Source organism: Castor canadensis, chromosome 7 (assembly GCF_047511655.1).
Source record: "Castor canadensis chromosome 7, mCasCan1.hap1v2, whole genome shotgun sequence".
Taxonomy (NCBI): domain Eukaryota; kingdom Metazoa; phylum Chordata; class Mammalia; order Rodentia; family Castoridae; genus Castor; species Castor canadensis.
In genome coordinates, this window is record NC_133392.1 from 127,394,070 (window position 1) to 127,414,369 (window position 20,300).

At 44.1% G+C, this 20,300-nt stretch overlaps 1 protein-coding gene across 1 annotated transcript; it reads left to right on the forward strand.

The window, feature by feature from the left end:
- Positions 1-2: 2 nt before the first annotated feature.
- Positions 3-20,155, forward strand: Lrrc41 (leucine rich repeat containing 41). Its single transcript, XM_020177635.2, has 10 exons — positions 3-231; positions 5,064-5,150; positions 5,798-5,868; positions 13,041-14,184; positions 17,426-17,686; positions 18,557-18,721; positions 18,815-18,913; positions 19,437-19,559; positions 19,763-19,838; positions 19,936-20,155. The coding sequence occupies exons 1-10, from the start codon at positions 33-35 to the stop codon at positions 20,153-20,155; spliced, it is 2,445 nt and encodes an 814-aa protein (XP_020033224.1). The 5' UTR covers positions 3-32.
- Positions 20,156-20,300: the final 145 nt, after the last annotated feature.

The window sequence follows — 20,300 nt, forward strand, 5'->3', positions numbered from 1 at the left end:
GTGCCACTCTCGGGCTCGCGCACCTCCCCAAGATGGCGGCGCCCGAGGCCTGGCGCGCCCGGAGTTGCTGGTTCTGTGAGGTAGCGGCGGCAACGACCATGGAGGCCACGTCCCGGGAGGCGGCGCCAGCGAAGAGCTCGGCCTCAGGCCCCAGCGCTCCCCCCGCCCTGTTCGAGCTGTGCGGGCGGGCGGTGAGCGCCCATATGGGGGTTCTGGAGAGCGGGGTGTGGGGTAAGTCGCGGGGTGAGGGGCTACCTCTGGCAACGAGCGGGGGCGGCCCAGCGGCCAGGGGGCGAGGGGGCGAGGCCGAGAGGCCCGGGGCAAGGCCCAGCCCCGGGCCCTAGAAGCCAGATTGTTGGGTTGAAACATGAATTCCATGACTGACAGGGCTGGACAGAGACAGAGACCAAAAGAGCAAGTGGACCCGCATCGCGGCGTGGCCGGGGGGCGCAGGGGGAGAGGCCACGGGGCCCGGTCTAGGGCAAAGCAGGCAGGGCCCGGACAACAGAGGCGGATTGGCAGGCCGGAGCAGCGGGCACCGCACTGACACTCAGCTAGGCTGATTTAGGGAGTCTCGGATGTCCAGCCGACGGGCAGGATGGTCCGGCTGCCCCAGGGCAGGGGCCGAAGTTGGCAGGCCCTGCGTGAGGCCAGGAGGCCAGGCCCGGGGCCACCAAAGTTGACTGACGGCCCGGGCCTCTGCTGTGCTCTGGACACCCCAGGGTGCCGAGACTCCGGAGGCACAGCTTGCGGGCGGGTGGGACAGAGGACTGGAGAGGAAAGGACTGCTGGGGGAGAGGCAGGCCGCAAGTCTCCGTGCGCCGCGGCCTGCCTGACGGGCAGGGCTGACGGGAGTGCACGGACGCCGGGGCCTTGCTGCCAAATCGGCTGCAGAGCAGGGGGCGCCGGAACCCCTCGGATGGGCCCGAGCGGCGGGCCGGGGAGGCCCCGGATCCCGGGCGGGAGAGGGAGGGGGCGCGCCGCGGCACAGAGGCCTCGGACCCAGTGGGTGTGAACAAGGGCCAGGCCTCAGAGTGGCCGGCATGGAAGGCCGGGCTTTGGTAGACGCCGTCCAGGCTGAACGGAAAGTGGGCGGCCGGGGGCGCGGGTTTGAGGGGCCCGGGGTACGGCGGGGTGATAACGGAGGAGGGGAGGCCGGTTATGGGCTGGGTACCGCCAGCCAGGGGCGCGAGGCCTGGCAGCTGGTGAGGGCCCATGACGTGAGGACTGACAGTGGACGGTGAAAGAGGGAAAAGAGGGAAGGTGAGGCGCTTCAGAACAGGCCTGACTGCTCAGGGGGGGACACGGGAGGCCCAGAGCCTGACAAACTGTGGGGTGGGGGCGCGGTGCAGAGCCAGGCTTAAGTTGGGGGAGGAGATCACAGGCGGGGGGGGGCGGGGGGACCAGGAGAGGAGGGAGGTGGCCGGAGAAGAGAGGAGGCTCTGGCCTTGGAGTGTGCGGGGGAGGGTGGTGGTGGCATCTTTGCCAGGAGGAAGGCCCTGGCCAGGTCAGGACTGAAGAGGATTGTGTGCTCTGCGGGCACTTAGCGGGAGGGTTATACTGTGAGGAGGTCATCCAGAGCCCCAGAGCAGCCCCAAGGCCTTGGAGAGTGGACGTGGACCACCAATACCAGTACCAAGGGGCCCAAGGGCCTTCATGCAGTGAGGGCTGGAAGAATGTTAGGAGTCTTCAGGCCCTGTGCTGGGAGGAGACTGTAGGGTCCTTTGCCAACAGCTGAGGAGAGAAGGGTCAGGCTCCTAAGGGGAACCAGAGAGCAGCCTCAGTGGAACTAAGCTTCTTGGGAATATGGAAGAAGACAGAGAAGGTCTGGCTGCCTCAGCCTGGAGCTTCTGGGATGCTTGGATAGAAGTGGAGAGAACTGAGTATGGAGGCGCCAGCTTGAGAAAAGGAAGCATTAATAGTACAGGGCTGAGGGTGTGGCTTCAAATGATAGAGGTCCTGAGTTCAGCCCCCAGTACACCAAAAAAAAAGAGAAGAGGACGAGAAGAAGAAGAGAAAGGAAGGTATGGGATTAAAAGAATCAAGGAAAAACCTGGCTTAAGAAGAATAGAAGCAAAAGAAAAAAAAAAAAAGAATAGAAGCCAGCAGGGCAGTGGTGGCTCACGCCTATATTCGGCTACTCAGGAGGCAGAGATTAGGAGGATTGAGGTTCAAAGCCAGCTCTGGGAACTGGCAAGTGGCTCAAGTTGTAGAGCACCTGTAGAGGTCCTTTTTTTTTTTTTTTAAAAAAAGAATGGAGAAGCTAGGTGCAGTGGTTCATCACTGTAATCCTAGCTACTTGGGAGACTGGAAGGATTTTGGTTCTAGGCCACCCCAGCAAACAGCTAAAACCCCATCCCAACCAATAAAATGATGGGCGTGGCAGCATGAGAAACACAAATAGATAAATAGGAGGATCATGGTTCAGGCCACCACAGCATAAAAGTGAGACCCTATTTGAAAAATAACTAAAGCAAAAAGGGCTGGGGGCATGGCTCAAGTGATAGAGCACCTGCTAGCATGTACAGAGTCCTGAGTTCAAACCTCAGTACCACCAAAAAGGAAAATGGAGAAAGGAACAGCATGGTTTGCATGTAAGATGCAAACGTGCATGGTTCCTGTGACTGTGAGAGGGGATAGCTAAACAAAGAGGACCAGATTGGAGGGAAAGGGGAAAAGTTTCTGAAAAAATTTCTGTGTCTCTTCCCACCAGTACAATCAGTTGACAGTTTATTAAACCTCCTTTTCCCTTTCTCCCTTCTCCCACAATTATTGTACCTACCCCCACCATTATTATTGGTGGAAAGGAAACAGGAGAGGAAGAGCTCCTATAGGCTACACCAGGTAAACAATCACACAGAAAAAGCTGAAACAAGTAAAGCCTTTTAAGAGAAAGGGCCAAGTAAGAAGACTGTTAAGCAGTGCTATTTTAGAGGAAGGTCTCAGTACAGGCTAGGAAACAGCCAGGAACAGCTTTCTGGAGGTGGTGTACTCGCACTGCTTTATGTAAAGCAGAGAGAGAGAAGTAAGTAGAGGTAGCAGGAAAGAGTATAATGAGTAGAATAGGTATATTATACCTTGAATGCCAAGAATTTCATCTTGAATGCAGTAGAAAGCCTTTTGAAGAGGGGAATGTCATCACTAAGAGCAGGATTCAGAGAGTGAGGTCAAGGAGATCAGTCCAGATGATAAGTGATATGGCCTACATCAGTAAAATAGCATAGGGAATTAAGACTTTCATTTAGCGGGTGCATTGAGTACCTATTGGGTACAAAGAATTGTACAAGATTCAATTAGTCCACAAGTAAAGGGAAAAACAGATCTTGAATGGAAGTTTTGATATACTCTAAGAACTTAGGGTTGGTAGGACAGAGATGCCATTGGCAGAATAAACATAATAATAGCTAATACTTAGTGAAATTACTATGACCAGGCATGTCTTAAATAGATTACAAGATATTTAATCTTCACAACAATGACATGAGATAGTCATTTCTTTTTCTTTTCTCTTTTTTTGGAGGGAGGTACTGGGGTTTGAACACAGGGCTTTGTGCTTGACTTGCTACTACTTGAACCATGTTTCTAGCCTTAGAGGCAGTCATTTCTGTCTCCATTTTAGTTTGTCTCCCCACTTTTGGTAATACTGGGGCTTGAACTCAGGGCCTTATGCTTGCTAGGCAGGCACTCTACACTTGAGCCATTCCACCAGCCCTCTATCTCCATTTTAAAATTAAGGAAACTGAGACTTAAAGAGGCTAAATAGGGCTAAAGATTTGGCTCAAGTGGTAGAGCCCCTGTCTCATAAGCACAAAGAAAGCTCTGAATTCAAACTCCAAAACTCCCCCGCCCAAAAAAATAAAAGAGGTTAAGTAATTTGTCCAAGAACTCAAAGTTAAGTGATCAATGAGGATCACCCACATTTGTCCAACTCTGAAGATTAAACCTTTTAGTCTACTGTAATTCTCAGAACTAGAAGTTGGCAAGAGCTGGTTTTATTTTTAAGATATAGCAGATTTATAGTATAGAAACTAATTGTCAAAAAAAGAAACTTTTGTTTGTTTTTTTTTTAACATGGAACTGGGGTTTCAACTCAGCCTCGTACTTGCTTGGCAAGTGCTCTACCACTTGAGCCATGCCCCAGCATGGATACACTCTGTTTTGTCCCAGCCAGCCTGGAGTATGATCCTCCTACTTATACCTCCTGTGTAGCTGGAATTACAGACACATACCACCACACCTGGCTCACTGATTGAGATGCAGTCTTGCTAACTTTTTACCTGGCCTAGCCTCAAACCATGATCCACCCAATCTCTGCTTCCCCACCTCTCCCCCCCCATAGCTGGGTTTACAGGCACAAGCCACAGTAGCTGGCTTAATTATCTCTATTCTTCATAGGAAATGCTATGCTCAAAGTATAACAGTAGCTCAAAGAATGAAAGTGGTCAATCTGGAAGAGTGGGAAGGGAATTCAATAAAGACCTAATACAGGGCTTATGATGGTTAAAAGATAAATAGTTGATATAATAAAAGCAGCAAGGATATTCATGTGGGAGAGAACAGTATGTAGATGCAGAAAGCATCATAATGTGTTATATAAATAAAAAAAAGATAGGTGGCAAAGCAGGAAGCTTAAGTTAGGGCAGATTATAAAGAAGCTTTTTTCACACATATTCAGTAGGACCTTTTTTTTTTTTTTTGGAAGTTCTTGGGTTTGTACTGAGGGCTTCATACTTCCTAGGCAGGCACTCTACCACTTGAGCCACTCCACCATCAGGTGGGACCTTTTTAATGCAGAATGGTTCATTATGCTTGGGCACAAGTGAACTGACCAGCTCCTAAGTGAGCAGGTTAGCTTGTTTTGTGAGTTATCTACCCTTACTCCTGAAATTCCAGCTGCCAACTGAATATAAATGGGTCAGACTTTGGAATAGACTGAGGTTAGCTTCTCCAGATTCCATCTGTCAATTGAGAAGTCTACACTTCTGTTTTCCTTTCCAATAGGATAAATAATGCTTGGAACTCTGGCAGGGGAAAAAGTAAACTTTGTGTTTTGGTTTTTGTAGCCCTTCCAGGCCCAATACTTCAAAGCATCTTACCTCTGCTCAATATATATTACTTGGAGAGGATTGAGGAAACTGCCCTCAAGAAAGGTGAGTATCTTTCTGTCTCTTTCCCAGTCAGTGATTATGAACAAGGCACCATGATGTTTTTCAGGTAAATATTACACCTCATTCCTGCATAGAACTTCATGCTTTTCAAAAAATATCTTCATACCTACTTTCTTATATGATTCCCTATAATGTGAAACACAAAGCAGCAGGGATCATATATTTGATCTCCTGTTGTTCTGACAAAAGTGAGACACAGGTGCACTACAATTAATAGCAAAGCCGCACATAGAAACCAGATCTTCTGAATCTCTTAGTTTTTCTATTTTACCAAGCTGTCTTCCTTACTAGACAATCTGTTAACAGCTAACATTTATGTAACCCTAATGTGCCAAGCATTCTCTTTGGGACTTTACCCATAGAAATTCATTTACTCATTTAATCTTTTCAACAACCCTGCGAAACAGCTATTATTAACTACATTTTACAGATGAGGAATCTGAGGTACAAAGAAATTAACTTTCCCAAGGTCACATGACTATAGTTTGCTAATACTCGAACCTAGGCAGCCAGTGCTCTTAACCACTCTGCCATATAGCTCCTGTGAAGCCAGAGGACATGAAAGACTGGCATACTTCACTCATGGTGGCCAGTGAGCAGCCAAGTAAGTGTGGTATTTCTTTCTACAGGCCTCTCCACTCAGGCTATTTGGCGCCGTCTCTGGGATGAGCTGATGAAGACAAGGCCTTCCAGTTTGGAAGTAAGTTAAGGTACCAGGTAGAACTCTAGCCTAATTTTGCACAAAAAAAGCAGAAATAGTACACACACCCAAGATGGGAACTGGTAAAGTGCAGAGGCAAAGATGGGATGAATTTGAGAGCTGGGCTCAGATGGCTTGTCACAAGATTTTGGCTTATTTAGTATTTATCACTGACTTGCTTGCTTTACCATGTTTGCAGGGGATATAAAACAGGGAAAGGTATGATCACAATGGATGGCAGTCAGAATTCATAACAGAATTGGTACAATGATCAAATCTACAAAATGAAATTAAAAGAACAAACCATCTCTTCACTGACTCTAAAAAGTTCTAATTGCAAGGCCTCAGGATTAGGGGATAGAGGTTTGGCTTAGCAGGAGCTTACATAAAAAAGATTAAGAGGGTTTAATCAACAATGTGCTGAAGCTACTTATAGCAACTGTACCGAGTTGTTTGAGCTAATGTAAATATAATGTAGGCTGAAGGACAAGGGGCACAGTAGTCCTGCTTGCTTCTGTAGTGGCCAAGCTATCTATCCTTGGAATATAGAAAAGTCAAAGCCACATTGTGTGACTCACATTTGGAAGACAAGATGTTATTCCTGAAAAAAAGAAGCTTGAGAAACATAAACCTTCTTGAAATACATGAATGGTTGTCACAAGAAAGAGGGAGTAATAGACTTGTTCTGAGTGGAAGCTAAAGGAGGGTACATTTTTGCTAACCTAAAGGTAAAACTTTTAAGCTCAAGATCATTGATGATAAAACAAGCTAATTCCAAAAGTATTAAGCTTCTTATTACTAAGTGTTCAACAGAGTTGTAGATGACTTGTAGTCTTCTACAAGTCTTTTTAGTCCTGAGATTATTTACTGATTCAGATATAAATCATTGAAGTTCCTATTTTAGCAGAATTTTTTTGATTGCAATGTTTAGAACATTTTATTAAAATACAAAATTGTTAGAATTAAGCTAAATAGAAAAGTATGCACAAAAACATTGAGAATATCATTCAAGAAACACATGTAACAATGCAGATAAGTCTTAAAACGCTGAAATAATGGAGACTTCCTCAAGTGGACCTGTAGGCTCACTGGTAAGCATGGCATTAATATAGTATTCAAGAGTACATGTTGCCCACCCTCTTTGCAATACACTGCTCCCTAGAAATTTGTTTTCTGGGAGATGCTAACTCAGACAAGAGAAAAGGACAAGTCAGGAGTTGAGACAGTCTTACCTGGCTTAATTTCCTTCATCCTGCTTACTGAGTTAAGGTTATTTTGACACAGTCAGGGTGATTTTCTTCAGCCTCCAATGATACCCAAAAGGTTATGAGCAATTTCTCACTTCTTGAACAAAAATTCATCATACAAAAAGACAGCAGAGTATTTGTACTAGAACTATTAAGTTCTAGCCAATAGAATACTACCTGTAAAACTAAGATCAAACAGAAAAAGTCATTTATCTCCTATTTAATGAAAATAGCAAAGGAGGCAGTGATACTTTTAAATCAAAATGCTCTAGTTTTAGCTTAATAAATGGCAATAAACAATTTTTTTTTAGTGAAATGACCATGTAACTATCTCTAAAGTCCAGAACTTGAAATCAGATTTTAAACACTGAAGAAAACAGACATAAAACACAAACAAGACAAAAAAAGAAAATAATGCCCATGAGAAATGGTCATTACTTAAACAGTATACTGAACAAGAAAGCTAACGGCCTATTGGGCTCTTTTTGCTTCTCTTTGATAGACCAGAATTTCTTTTGCTGCTCCAAAATTCACAGAACAGATTTAGTTCAATAAATAACTTACTAGGACAAACTACCACCTACCAGATTGGATCCTAGATATCAGAAGTACAAACACAGTCTCCAATTTAACCATTTAATGAGGAAGTCTACAAGCAAATTGATCAGAGATGACAGAATAAGTGGTGTGATAGAGGGAAGAAGGGAGAAGGAGGAAGAAAGAACTAAGAAAGTCTATCCCAAGAAGTATGTAAGCTGGTTTTAATAAAGTAAATGAGGTCAAATGTTCAAAAAGGGAGGCAGGGGGGATAGTATCAGGAATTGGAGATTTAATTTCTGGTGATGCACTGGGTTCAGTAACATTCAGCTCCATATCCTTCAGCTTTTCTACTTCCAGATCTGGACTGCAGCCTTTGGAGTTCAGGATGAGATCATTAAGGCCAAACAAACAAAATCCTCAGATACTAGGCTTTATGAGGAAGAGAAGTGGATGCAAGAATATTAAAAAACAGTAATATCTTTCTGCCATCTGTAAAGAAACGATTCATTTTGTCCCACTATTTCATAAGCAGTATTGTTGATTGCAAGTGATAAAAATTGTAATCTTTCTTTATCCAACATTATCTCAAGCTTCCTGGAAAAAAAAAAAAGTTCTGTTTTCTTGGTGCAAAGCATTTTGGAACATTTGGGGTGGGAGGGGCCCTCACGCTTGATGGCCTAATAGTCACTTACATAGTGGCCCTAACATGGGGCATATCTATTCCAGATGTCTTCTGCTTCCCATTTTTGTATAATAGCAACCTTCACCTCACCGATTATTCAGAAACTTATTGAGGAACTAAGGATGTAACTCAGTAGTAGAACACTTGCTTAGCACACATAAGGCCTTGGGATGGATCCACAGCACTTAAAAAAAAAGTCACTTGCAGCCTACCTGCTCAGTTCTAGGTACTGTGCTAGGACCTAGCATATTCTAATCTACATAGTACTAAATATGTAGCATATTTTAAACTATTTAGTGCTAGTGTTTATAAAGAGATCTGTAGGCCGGGTATGGTGGTGCATAGCTGTAATCTCCAGCTGCTTGGGAGGCAGAGGCAGGAAGATTTGAGTTCAGGGCTAGCCAGAGCAAAGTTAGCATGAAATTGAGACCATTATGCTAAAAACAAAATACAAAAAAAACTGAAAGGGCTGGGGACATGGCTCAAGTGAAGAGCATTTGCCTAGCATGTTCGAGGAACTGAGTTAAGATCTGTATAATACAGTTGATACTCTGGAGACAAAGCAGTAAGGAAATGAGGGTGATTCAATAAATGATTCTCTAGAACTTGGCTAACCATTTGAAAAAAATTAAATTAGAGTCTTACTTTAAAATATGCTCAGGTAATTTCTATATGGATTAAAGACTGAATTATAAAAAAGTAAAAGCACAGAATAAACAAAAAAGAATAAAAGTGACTTGACATCTAATCCCAAGTTACAGAGCTAATTATTAAATGGGCAAAGCCATAAAAGAAAATACAAGGTTGGGAGGGCTGGTGGAGTGGCTCAAGCAATAAAAGTGCCTGCCTACCAAGCATGAGACCCTGAGTTCAAACCCCAGAACTACCAAAAAAAAAAAAAAAGGAAGAAACTATAAGGCTGGGGGTGTAGTTCATATAGCACTTGCCTAGTATGCACAAGGCCCTAGATTTGATCCCCAGAACTGAAAAAAGAAATAGAGAAAATATGAACTTAACTGTATAAAAAGCTAACTCTCTAAACAAATTCTAAAAAGGTAAATAAACTGGAAGAGAACACTTGAAATAATATTTGCACAACTAAAGGATAACAAGGATAAGAAAAAGTTGAACATCCTAACAATAAAATGAGTAAAGATGTGGACAACTCACAAAATACACAAAAAATATCCAGTAAAGTAAAAAATGTTTAGTCTCAATGATAACACATGGGAAAATAAAATTTTACCTTGTATTAGTAAAGTCTTATTTTGATTTGTTTTTTGTTTTAAAAGGTCATGCTTAGAGCACTTGCCTAACAAGTGTAATGCCCTGAGTTCAACTCCCTAGCACAGAAATATATAAATAAATATGGAAATATTAAATAGACATTGTTAATATGCTGCATCTATATTTTCAAAATAAGTTGAACATGGTGGCATGAAACCCCATCTCAAAAGAAGACATCAGCTGTGTGGTAAAACCTTGTAATCCCAGCACTTGGCAGGTTGAGGCAAGGGGGATCTGAAATTGGAGGCCAGACTGGGTACTATAGTGAGTTCAAGGCCAGCTTGGGTTACAATAGAGACCTTGTCTCAAAAAGCCAAATAAATAAAAATACTTAAATGCATGGTGCCATAATGTTCAAAAAGTCCAACATTTGAAACTGTTCAAACTTTCTATGTTATAAAAACAAATATAGCTATTCACAGTACATATACTGAAGAGTTGGTTTATACAAGACTTTCATTTGCTTATCTTTCCAAACACATTATTATCAGAAAAGACAATGAATATGAACACTTGCTTACTCCAGCAACTTAGTGCAAGAAAATATTTTGGCCTCCCTAGTTTGTATATGCTTTCTCAGTGCCTGAGCTGCCAGTCCATTAAAGCTAAGTTGATTATGTTGGTGGGCAAATGTCATATCACCTCATTGGCAGTGCTCCATGTAAAAGTGTTTAAATCAGTTTACTTTGTCTGGGCTGTAGTCTATAAAAGGAGTGACATGGACTAAATCTCTCAGGTATTTTTCAGTTTTGACATCTTAGCATAGATTCTTTTAAAAGGTGGTCATGGAATAAAATGCCGCAAACTGCTGTTGGCTTATGGATTAACTCATGAGAAAGAAGCCACTGAAATAGCTGTCATAACTAATTACATACTCAGCCCTTCCTTACAGTAGTTCTATGATGTTGGTATAGTTATCTCCTTCACTTTACAGATGATGAAAGAGGTAAATCAGCCTACCTAAGGTTAGTGAACAGCCGACCCAGGATTAAAGTTGAAGCAATTTCTGTCTGGAATGCATGTTTCTGATGACTTCAATTATCGTATCTGTGATAATATTCCCTCCCATTGCTTTTAACCCTTAGCAGATCTAGAAAAGTCCAGTATTTTAATTATCTGGCCTACATTTCCCCTTGCCTTTTATGCAGGAATAGCCACAGTAGATTGGTTGAGGCTTATCCAGATTTTATAATCATCTAGCCCAACTTTGAAGTTGAAGCCTTTCTAGTTATCTACAAATGTTTTTTAAGACTTTTTTAAGATGAGCGTGGTGGTATAATCTCAGTACTCAGGAGGCTGAGGCAAGGAAGATCATGAGTTCAAGGCCAATCTGGCTACATAGTGCCAAATATATTTAAAAGCACTACTGAGGTAGGACTTGACAAACTCAGGAGTACCCTGTCTCCACACAAAGCCAAGCAGAGCACACTAGCTTAGTGGTAGAGTGCTTGCCTAACATGTACAAGGCCCTATGTTCAATCCCTAGTACTGAAGGGACAGAGTAAACAAAAGCAGTAGAGACCTGGTTGCCGTTTTTTGTTTTTTTTTTCCTAATGTCTTGCTGCTGGTGGATGAGGCCCTTCTCTGATGCTGACATGTGGGTAGCTCAAGCATGAAGTTATTCCTAATTCCTACCACAGCAGGCAATCTTAGGAAATAGCAAGAACAAAGGGAATGACTTTTTTTTTTTTAAGAGGCCCAACTTCTAAGAACCTTAGATATAAATTAAGGGTCACTCTAATAAGGAAGAATGCATGGAGGCAGGTTAAGAACAAAAGTATTTTAGTTTGGGTGCTCTTAGGCCCCTTCTGTCTTTACTTCAGAACAAATAAACACCATTTAACAGGCTCTGCCTCTTATCAACCCCATTTCACATGGTGCATCAGAGCTAATCATCATTAACTGCTGCAGCAGCAATTTGTATTTTAGACTACAAGTGCTTTAACTTGCACTCTCACTGATATCTCCAAGAGTTCTGTAAAGCAGGTGATGGTATCTACATCTTACATAAGAAAAGAAGTCCAGAGTACAGTGGCAGAAATGGGACCTATATCAGAAGTCAGCAGATTTTTTACTACACCTTAGGAGATGATGACTTAGGGATGGTTTTAAGTTGGAAACTCTGGGGCCTGGTACCTGTCTTTGTCTTAGTGTGTTGTGTCCTTGAGTTAGGTAGCAGTACTTCATAACCTCTGGTGAACATCAGAATCATCTGGGGGATGTTTTAAAAAATAAAGATGCCTTGACCTTACCTCAGATGTCACATACAATAAGACCAAGACTGGGTCTTTGACATACAAATTTTGAAGATGAAGTTCTATAGAAAATTGTGATATGTACCAAAGGTTGAAAATCAATTGCACCCAGAATTCTAAATATCAGAATAGTCTGATGAAGTATTATATCCATCAAAGAAAATAACTTGCCTTGGGGAAGACAAATCCAAGATTTGATTCCTGTTATCCAGGAAATTCTAATCTAGTTAGGAATGTACACAGGCAGAGATCAAATATCAGGGAATAATTCCAACATCTTTAGTAGACTTGAGTAGTTGTCAGGAGTCCCAACAAAAAACAGCCTCAAAGAAAGACATGACCCCAGTACATTTCAAAACAGGAATCCAGTGGGTTTGTGTAAAAGTGGTTTGGGAAAGAAAAAGGGACCCAGGTCATAAAGAAGCAAAGAGTTAGTGTGTGAGACCATAAGGAGCTGAACAAAGCTGGTGGCACTAAAAATACAAAGTTGAGGGCTGGAGTCCTGAGTTCAAACCCCAGCACCACAAAAAAGATAAAAAAAAAAAAAAAAAGGTCGTATCATAGAATCAAATATAGAATTTACAGGAGGCCCTGACTTGTATTCCCTACACCACCAAAAACAAACAAAAATCTATTTCAGAAACCATCAAAAATAGTTCCACACCTAGCTGGGTTCTGCAAGCAGCTCACACCTGCAATCCTAGCTACTCAGAAGGCAAAGATAAGGATTATGGTTCCAGACCAAACCAGGCAGTTTGTGAGACTCTCTCTCAAAAATACCTAACACAAAAAAGGATAGGCAGAGTGGCTTAAGTGTTAAAAATGTCTGCCTAGCAAGTATGAGGCTGAGTTCAAACCCCAGTGCCACCAAAAATTGATATTCATGTACTAAAACCACGTTTGTTAGACAAGCACCAGATTGCCCTACATAAAGCTAAAATGAAGTAAAAATGCTCTTTATTCATCAGCTTGTGTGGCCTTACCTATAAAATGGATCTAAAGTGATACATCAAAGATGTGAGGACTAAATGAATTTGTATAAAATATTTAGAATGTTGCCTGGTGCAGTAAGTACTCAGTAGTTTGCTATTAGAAGGTAATTGGGAGGAGTTTCATGGGCAGCACTCTTAGTATCACGGTTGTCATGTTCTCTGCTTTCAGAGTGTGACCTGTTGGCGAGCTAAGTTTATGGAGGCCTTTTTTTCCCATGTTCTACGTGGAACCATTGATGTGTCTTCTGACAGGCGTCTTTGTGACCAGCGCTTCTCACCTCTCCTGCACAGCTCCCGTCATGTCCGGCAGCTCACCATCTGCAACATGCTGCAGGGTGCAACTGAGCTGGTGGCTGAGCCCAACCGCAGGGTTCTGGAGACCCTGGCCAGTTGCCTGCACACCCTAAAGTTCCGCCACCTGCTGTTCTCTGATGTGGCTGCTCAGCAGTCACTTCGGCAGTTATTGCATCAGCTTATTCACCATGGGGCCGTTAGCCAAGTGTCACTGTACTCCTGGCCTGTGCCTGAGTCAGCCCTTTTCATCCTTATACTCACCATGAGTGCTGGCTTTTGGCAGCCAGGCCCTGGTGGCCTGCCCTGTCGCCTCTGTGGAGAGGCCTCACGAGGCCGGGCCCCATCACGAGATGAAGGGTCCCTCTTACTGGGCTCACGCCGGCCTCGCCGAGATGCTGCCGAGCGATGTGCTGCGGCCCTGATGGCCAACCGGCGGAAGAGTGAGGTCAAGCAGATGCCCAGAGCTGCACCTGCCACCAGGGTGACACGCCGGAGCACACAGGAGAGCCTGCTAGCAGGCGGGACAGAGTCTAAGAGGGAGCTGCACCCTCCAGCCACCTCCCACGAGGCTCCTGGTAGCAAGCAGCCAACCTCTGCTCCAGCCACCACCTCCTCTGCCTCTGCCTCCTCTTCCACATCCTCATCCAAACGAGCTCCAGCTAGCTCAGCCCCACAGCCTAAGCCCTTAAAGCGTTTCAAACGAGCTGCAGGGAAGAAGGGTGCTCGCACCCGTCAGGGGTCTGGTGCAGAGTCTGAAGACCTGTATGACTTTGTTTTTATTGTGGCTGGTGAGAAGGAGGATGGTGAAGAGATGGAGATTGGGGAAGTGGCTTGTGGAGCTTTAGATGGATCAGACCCAAGTTGCCTGGGGCTTCCAACACTGGAAGCCTCCCAACGATTCCGTAGCATCTCCACCTTGGAGCTATTCACAGTTCCTCTATCCACTGAGGCAGCTCTGACACTGTGCCACCTGCTGAGCTCCTGGGTGTCTCTGGAGAGCCTTACACTCTCCTACAATGGTGAGCACCTGGAGGGTAGATCTGGGCTCAGACCTAGCAGCACTGTGTGCCTAATCCTGAGGGGAAGAATTAGGAGTATGCTCAGAAAGCTGGGGATGTGATCCTTTGTGCCTTACAGGGGGCTGGGGAGTACAAGACACACACAAAAACACTGGCAGACTATCAGTGTTCAGAGAGAGGAACATGAGATGTATAAGCTCGATTTACTGTTAGAAGTAGGGGTTCCTGAAGGACAGTAGGATAAGTCAGCTGGATACAGGAGGCAATCCAAGGGCAAGTATGACAGTATAAAATATGCAAACCCAGCTAGGGTTAGAGTTAGATCCCACCAGTCACATCAAAGAAGCTGTCTAGACAAGGAGGTGTGGGACACAATAATTTAAAACAGACCAGCAAACCTGCAAAGCATTCCTCAGTCCTTCCCCACCTGCTTGTGCCCAGCTAGCAAAGCTTCTTCTCTGGCTAAATCAAGCAATCTCCTTAGGTTGCTAAGTACTGCTAGAGAAAAATCACACAGCTGTGCAGATGGTGCCTACTATACATTCATGGTCATCACCTTCATAAGCACTGTGTGTTTGCAACATCAGCTCCCATTCCTATTCTGCCAGTTCCAAACCTCTTCTTTCTCAGCAGATGGCTTCACCTACTTCACAAAGAAAATAGAAGTCATCACACTTGAACTCCATCAACCAACCTATAAATTTCTACTTCTGCATTCATCCTTTTCTCCTTCACAATGGAAGAAATCACCTTATCTAAGGCTAACTCTTTCCCCTCTGTTCTGGATTCATGCCTTCCAACTTCTTAGGGAAGCTTGTTTCTCAAATGCCTTAGTAATTACCATTATTTTAAGTAATCTTGGACTGGAGTTGTGGTTCAAGTGATAAAACTTGTGCTTTGCAAGCTTGAAGCCCTGAGTCCAAACCTGTCTCACCAAAACATATTTTAAGTCATCTCAATATAATTTAATTCATAGCAACCTTATGAGGTCAAATGACTTGCCCAGGATAATCTTGCTAGTAAACTGCAGAGCCAGGAGTCAAATTCATGTAACTTGACTCCAGAATCCATACTTTTAAACCACTACATATGCTGCCTCTCTTTCCACTGACTTAAACATTAAATCAGGTTCCCACCAAAAAGTACCATTTCTGTTTATCCCATATTATCATCCCCCTATTATCTCTTGCTCTTCACAAATTTACCCCTACACTATATCTACTCACAGTCCACTCCAGCCTCACTTATACCATTGCCATTGCACTGAGAAGAATCTAGGTCTCCAAGGTCCTCCTTGTTACTAGAGCCAATGAATACTTTTCAATCCTCATCTACATAAGCTCTTGGCAGCATTTACTGCTATTAATCACTGTTTTCCACTTGAGTCAGAACTTTTTTTTCTCTCTCTCTCTAGATATTACTTACCCAGAGATAAGTTCAGATAAGGTTCAATTTCTCAGAGCCCTCCTACTTTACATATTCCTCCTGGGGAATTTGATCCATTCCTATGGCTTCAGTGGCCAGCTATGCTAGACTCCCCATTCCATGACATTAGCCAGATCTTTCTCCTGAACTTCCAGACCTATTTATCCAGTTGGCTACAAGACATCAGAAGCTCCCTGAATTCATGTCCAACCTGGACATACTGATGCTTGTTTTGAAGATCATAGTTGGCCCAATTGTCTAAAGAAGCCAAGATTCTGTCTCTATCCAAATATATTTGGTTACTGGGTCCTATCTATAACATTTCTTAAACCCATTTTATTTCCGTCACCACATCCTCAATATATGCTGTTATTAATCACTATTTCAACAGTTCCTTCTGACTCCATACAATCCACTACCTGGACTGCAGCACAAGCACTCTTTGAAACATGCAGCTCTGACCCTGTCATTCAAAATCTCTTCTGCACTTCACCTTAATTTCTATTTAATTACTTACGTATTTATTTATTTTAAAAAGAAAAAGTCTTACTATGCAGTCCAGACTAGCCTCCAACTTAAAATCCTCCTGCCTTGGTCTCCTGAGAACTGGCATCACACACATGCATCATCACATTCGTTTTCACTCCTGCTTACTGTTATAGCTTGAATGCTTTCCCCTTTATACACCAGCCATATTTTTCCACTTAGAACGTGCCACTTTCTCCTTTCAGGCCTCTGTATATGACATTTCCTTTTCCATATCTACTCTTCTCCCTCCTGTTTTTAAGACTGTCTCCTTTATATTCTTTAGGACCCAGTTGGAAAACCTCTATTGATGTAAAGCCATACTAGATGTTAGGTATCTATTCTTTGCAGTTCCATTGTACTCTGTTTCCTCACGCTTTTATTCCACATTATATCAAGCTATATAGGCAAGAATAATAGGTACTGCTTAGCCATGTTTAGCAAAAAAAAAAAAAGTTTAGTTGAATGAACAGATAAGTTTGCACAGTCCAAGGGGCAGATGAGGCAGTGGCTTCCAAGGAATTTACCTGTGGCGCTAGGCAACTACTATAGCCTTTCTGGATCCTTTGTACACCATTCTGAGACTTTTTTTTTTTTTTTTAAACTGGGGATCAAACACAGGCACTCACACATAGGCAAGTTTCCTCTCTACCACAATCCCAGTCCAGAAGTGGTTATCTTTTCCTGCCCTATGAATCATCTAAAATATTCCCTATTGGCTCACTGTCACTCTCCTACTCAGTTTACAGGTGCTTCCCATGCATGACTTACCTATGAAATTAAGCCATCATTTTAGCTTAGCTTTCAGGACTTGGCACAACTTTGGTTCCACTCCCTCACCTCTTGAGCTATTATTTCCTGAGCCCCAGTTAGCCCAACAAGACTCCCACTCATACTTTACTTCTCTAGATGTGACCTATGGCAGTCTTCTTCCACCACCCAACATTTCCTTCTTTCACGGTCCTGCTTCTTTAGGAAACTAAATAGAACCCAGAAGTTTAAAGACCTCTGCTGCTCTCTGGACCTGTTGTTCTGCTGCTAGTCTCACACTGCCCTATCAGATCCTATCTTATATTTTGTGACTGTGCCCTGACTGATGGTTGAGGGCATAACCCAGTATATAGGCATCAAAGTTTGCTGGTTACCTTAGGAAAATGCAAGACATGGATGAGACAATTAATATTTAAAAATTGGATCCAAATCTTAACACAATACAAATATTTGAAGTTCTCTGCAAATGTTATCCCTGCCAAAATTCCATGACTTTGACTTAATCTCTTTCTTGCCATAGGCTTGGGCTCTAACATCTTCCGCCTGCTGGACAGTCTGCGGGCCCTATCAGGCCAGGCTGGATGTCGTCTCCGTGCCCTACATCTCAGTGACCTGTTCTCACCACTACCCATCCTGGAGCTGACAAGAGCCATTGTGCGAGCCCTGCCCCTGCTGAGGGTCCTCTCTATTCGTGTTGACCACCCAAGCCAAAGGGACAACCCTGCTGTACCAGGGAATGCTGGGCCCCCTGGCCATGTAATTGGGGATGAGGAGATACCAGGTGAAGCAATGTGTGCACATACATGTATTGCTACACAAATGTGCAGGTGATCTACCACTTAAGCCATACCCCCCAAGAGGTTACCTTTTTTTTTTTTTTTTTTTAAACCCTATCAGTACTTGGCTTGAATTCAGGGCCTTACACGCTTGCTAGGCAGGCACTCTACCCCTTGGAGGCTACCATTCTTTAAGATAATCTTGCATGGGACAGGGCCAAGATTACCATAAGCCTAGTAGAGAGACAAGTCATTCTCCAGAAAAGGGGTCTGAGTCAAGAACAAAAATGAGGCGGCACGCATAACTCAAGTGGTAGAGCATCTGCTTAGCAAGTGCAAAGCCCTGAGTTCAAACCCTAATACCACAACAGAACTTTAGACCAGACTAGTTCCCTTTATTATACATTCCTAGTTTTTCTGTATGTCTCCTATCCTACTACTATGAATACCCTATATTTGCTTATGGGCTGGAAGAGTGGCTCAAGCAGTAGAGCACCCACCTACCAAGCACAAGGCCCTGAGTTCAAACCCCAGTACCACCAGAAAAATAAAAAGTCTATTTTATTTGCTTATGTTTTAGTTAAAAGCTGTGTAAGTTTTCTGGGGGTGGGGGTTAGGGGCTGGAGATCAAACCCAGGGCCTTGTGCATGCTATACAAGTGCTATACCACTGAGCGACATCCCAGCCCTCAAGTGTTACCTTTAGTGTTCCATTCCCATAATAAGCAGTGCCTGACACATAGAAGGCACTTAAGGACAAGTGGGTGAGTAGATGATTTTCTTAATGAATTCCTTAAAAGACAGGATGGGACCTACCATGGGAGTGAGGTATGATATTATGGCCAGCTGGAAATTTTCTTTCCCTGTCATATTCAGAAAACTGCCTGGAACAGTTAGAGATGGGATTTCCAAGAGGAGCCCAGCCAGCCCCACTGCTCTGTTCTGTTCTGAAGGCCTCAGGTTCTCTACAGCAGCTGTCCCTGGATAGTGCCACCTTTGCCTCTCCCCAGGATTTTGGCCTTGTGTTGCAGACACTCAAAGGTAGGACCCAGCTGAAAGAATAGCTGGGGACCTAGTATTGTTCTTTGAGAGAGCTAAAAGGTCCATGGCTCATGTCTTGTGCCTTCTACACAGAATACAATCTAGCCCTGAAGAGGCTGAGCTTTCATGACATGAATCTGGCTGACTGTCAGAGTGAGGTGCTCTTTTTGCTACAGAATCTGACTCTCCAAGGTAAGTTTCTAATCCAAAACCTAGGCATTCCTGGACCCTCGTTGTGGCTCTGTTGTTTTCTCAATGAGAAAACCATTGTTCCTTTCTTGGCCTTGTGTCCTCAACTACACAAAAAGGAAACAGAACCTCCATATTTTCCTTCTAAAAGTCCCAAATTCAACTTCCTCTATAAACACAGAAAATTACTCACTTTTAGAGTACCTCACCCAAGTTTTTCTTACCTTTCATGGGCTGGCATAAATGATGTGCATGTGGAAGAGGGGAAATAAATGTGCTGTGTAGATTTCCCCTCAAATGCAGAGAATCAGTGGATAGAAAGGGAAAGAAGAAAGTGAACAAATTGTCCATGCAGAAATCCTTCCAAAGAACATTCTGATTTAGTTCCAGTCTTGAGATCTTGGACAGATTCCTCCCTCTTTCTGGGCCTCTATATATTCACACACCTTGCTAGGGCAACCTGAAGCAGGAGGGGCATCACCAGTCATAACGCAGTCATCAAACTTACTCTAATTTCTCTTGACAGAGATTACCTTCTCCTTCTGCCGTCTGTTTGAGAAGCGCCCAGCCCAATTCCTGCCTGAGATGGTTGCTGCTATGAAGGGCAACTCCACACTGAAGGGCCTTCGGCTGCCAGGAAACCGCCTGGGTGGGGGCCTGACCCTGGGGAGGGAGAGGGTGAAGGAGCCAGGCCTTTGACCTAGAAACTCACTGGGTAAATGCACAGACCTCTCCACTAGGAACGTGGAGCTTCAGGACCTGGGAGGGCTTCTTCCCAGCCAGAGTTGGGTCAGGATACCCTTGTTCCCTGCTCTTGGGTGGAGGTAATGGGTACTTGTCCCTTCTCTTCAGGAAATGCTGGCCTGCTGGCCCTGGCCGATGTTTTCTCAGAGGATTCTTCCTCTTCTCTCTGTCAACTGGATATCAGGTACATTGAGGGTGGGAGGAAAAAAGGGATGGGACTGCAAGGATATAGATCAGGGATTAGTTGCTTTGGGATGTCTAATCTCTCTCACCCCTACCAGTTCCAACTGCATCAAGCCAGATGGGCTTCTGGAGTTTGCCAAGCGGCTGGAGCGCTGGGGTCGTGGAGCCTTTGGTCATCTGCGCCTCTTCCAGAACTGGCTGGACCAGGATGCAGTCACAGCCAGGGAAGCCATCCGGCGGCTCCGGGCCACCTGCCACGTGGTTAGCGACTCATGGGACTCATCCCAAGCCTTTGCTGATTATGTCAGCACCATGTGATGGGGCCCAAACCTCACAGGCCCATGCTCAGTACCATCAGCTTGCAGAGGCTGAAGCATGGGCTGCCCAGAATCCCCAAACACCTATCTTTCTCTTTCTGCCACTTTTTGTCTTTTTCCATCTTCCCTTACACTGAGGTCCTGGA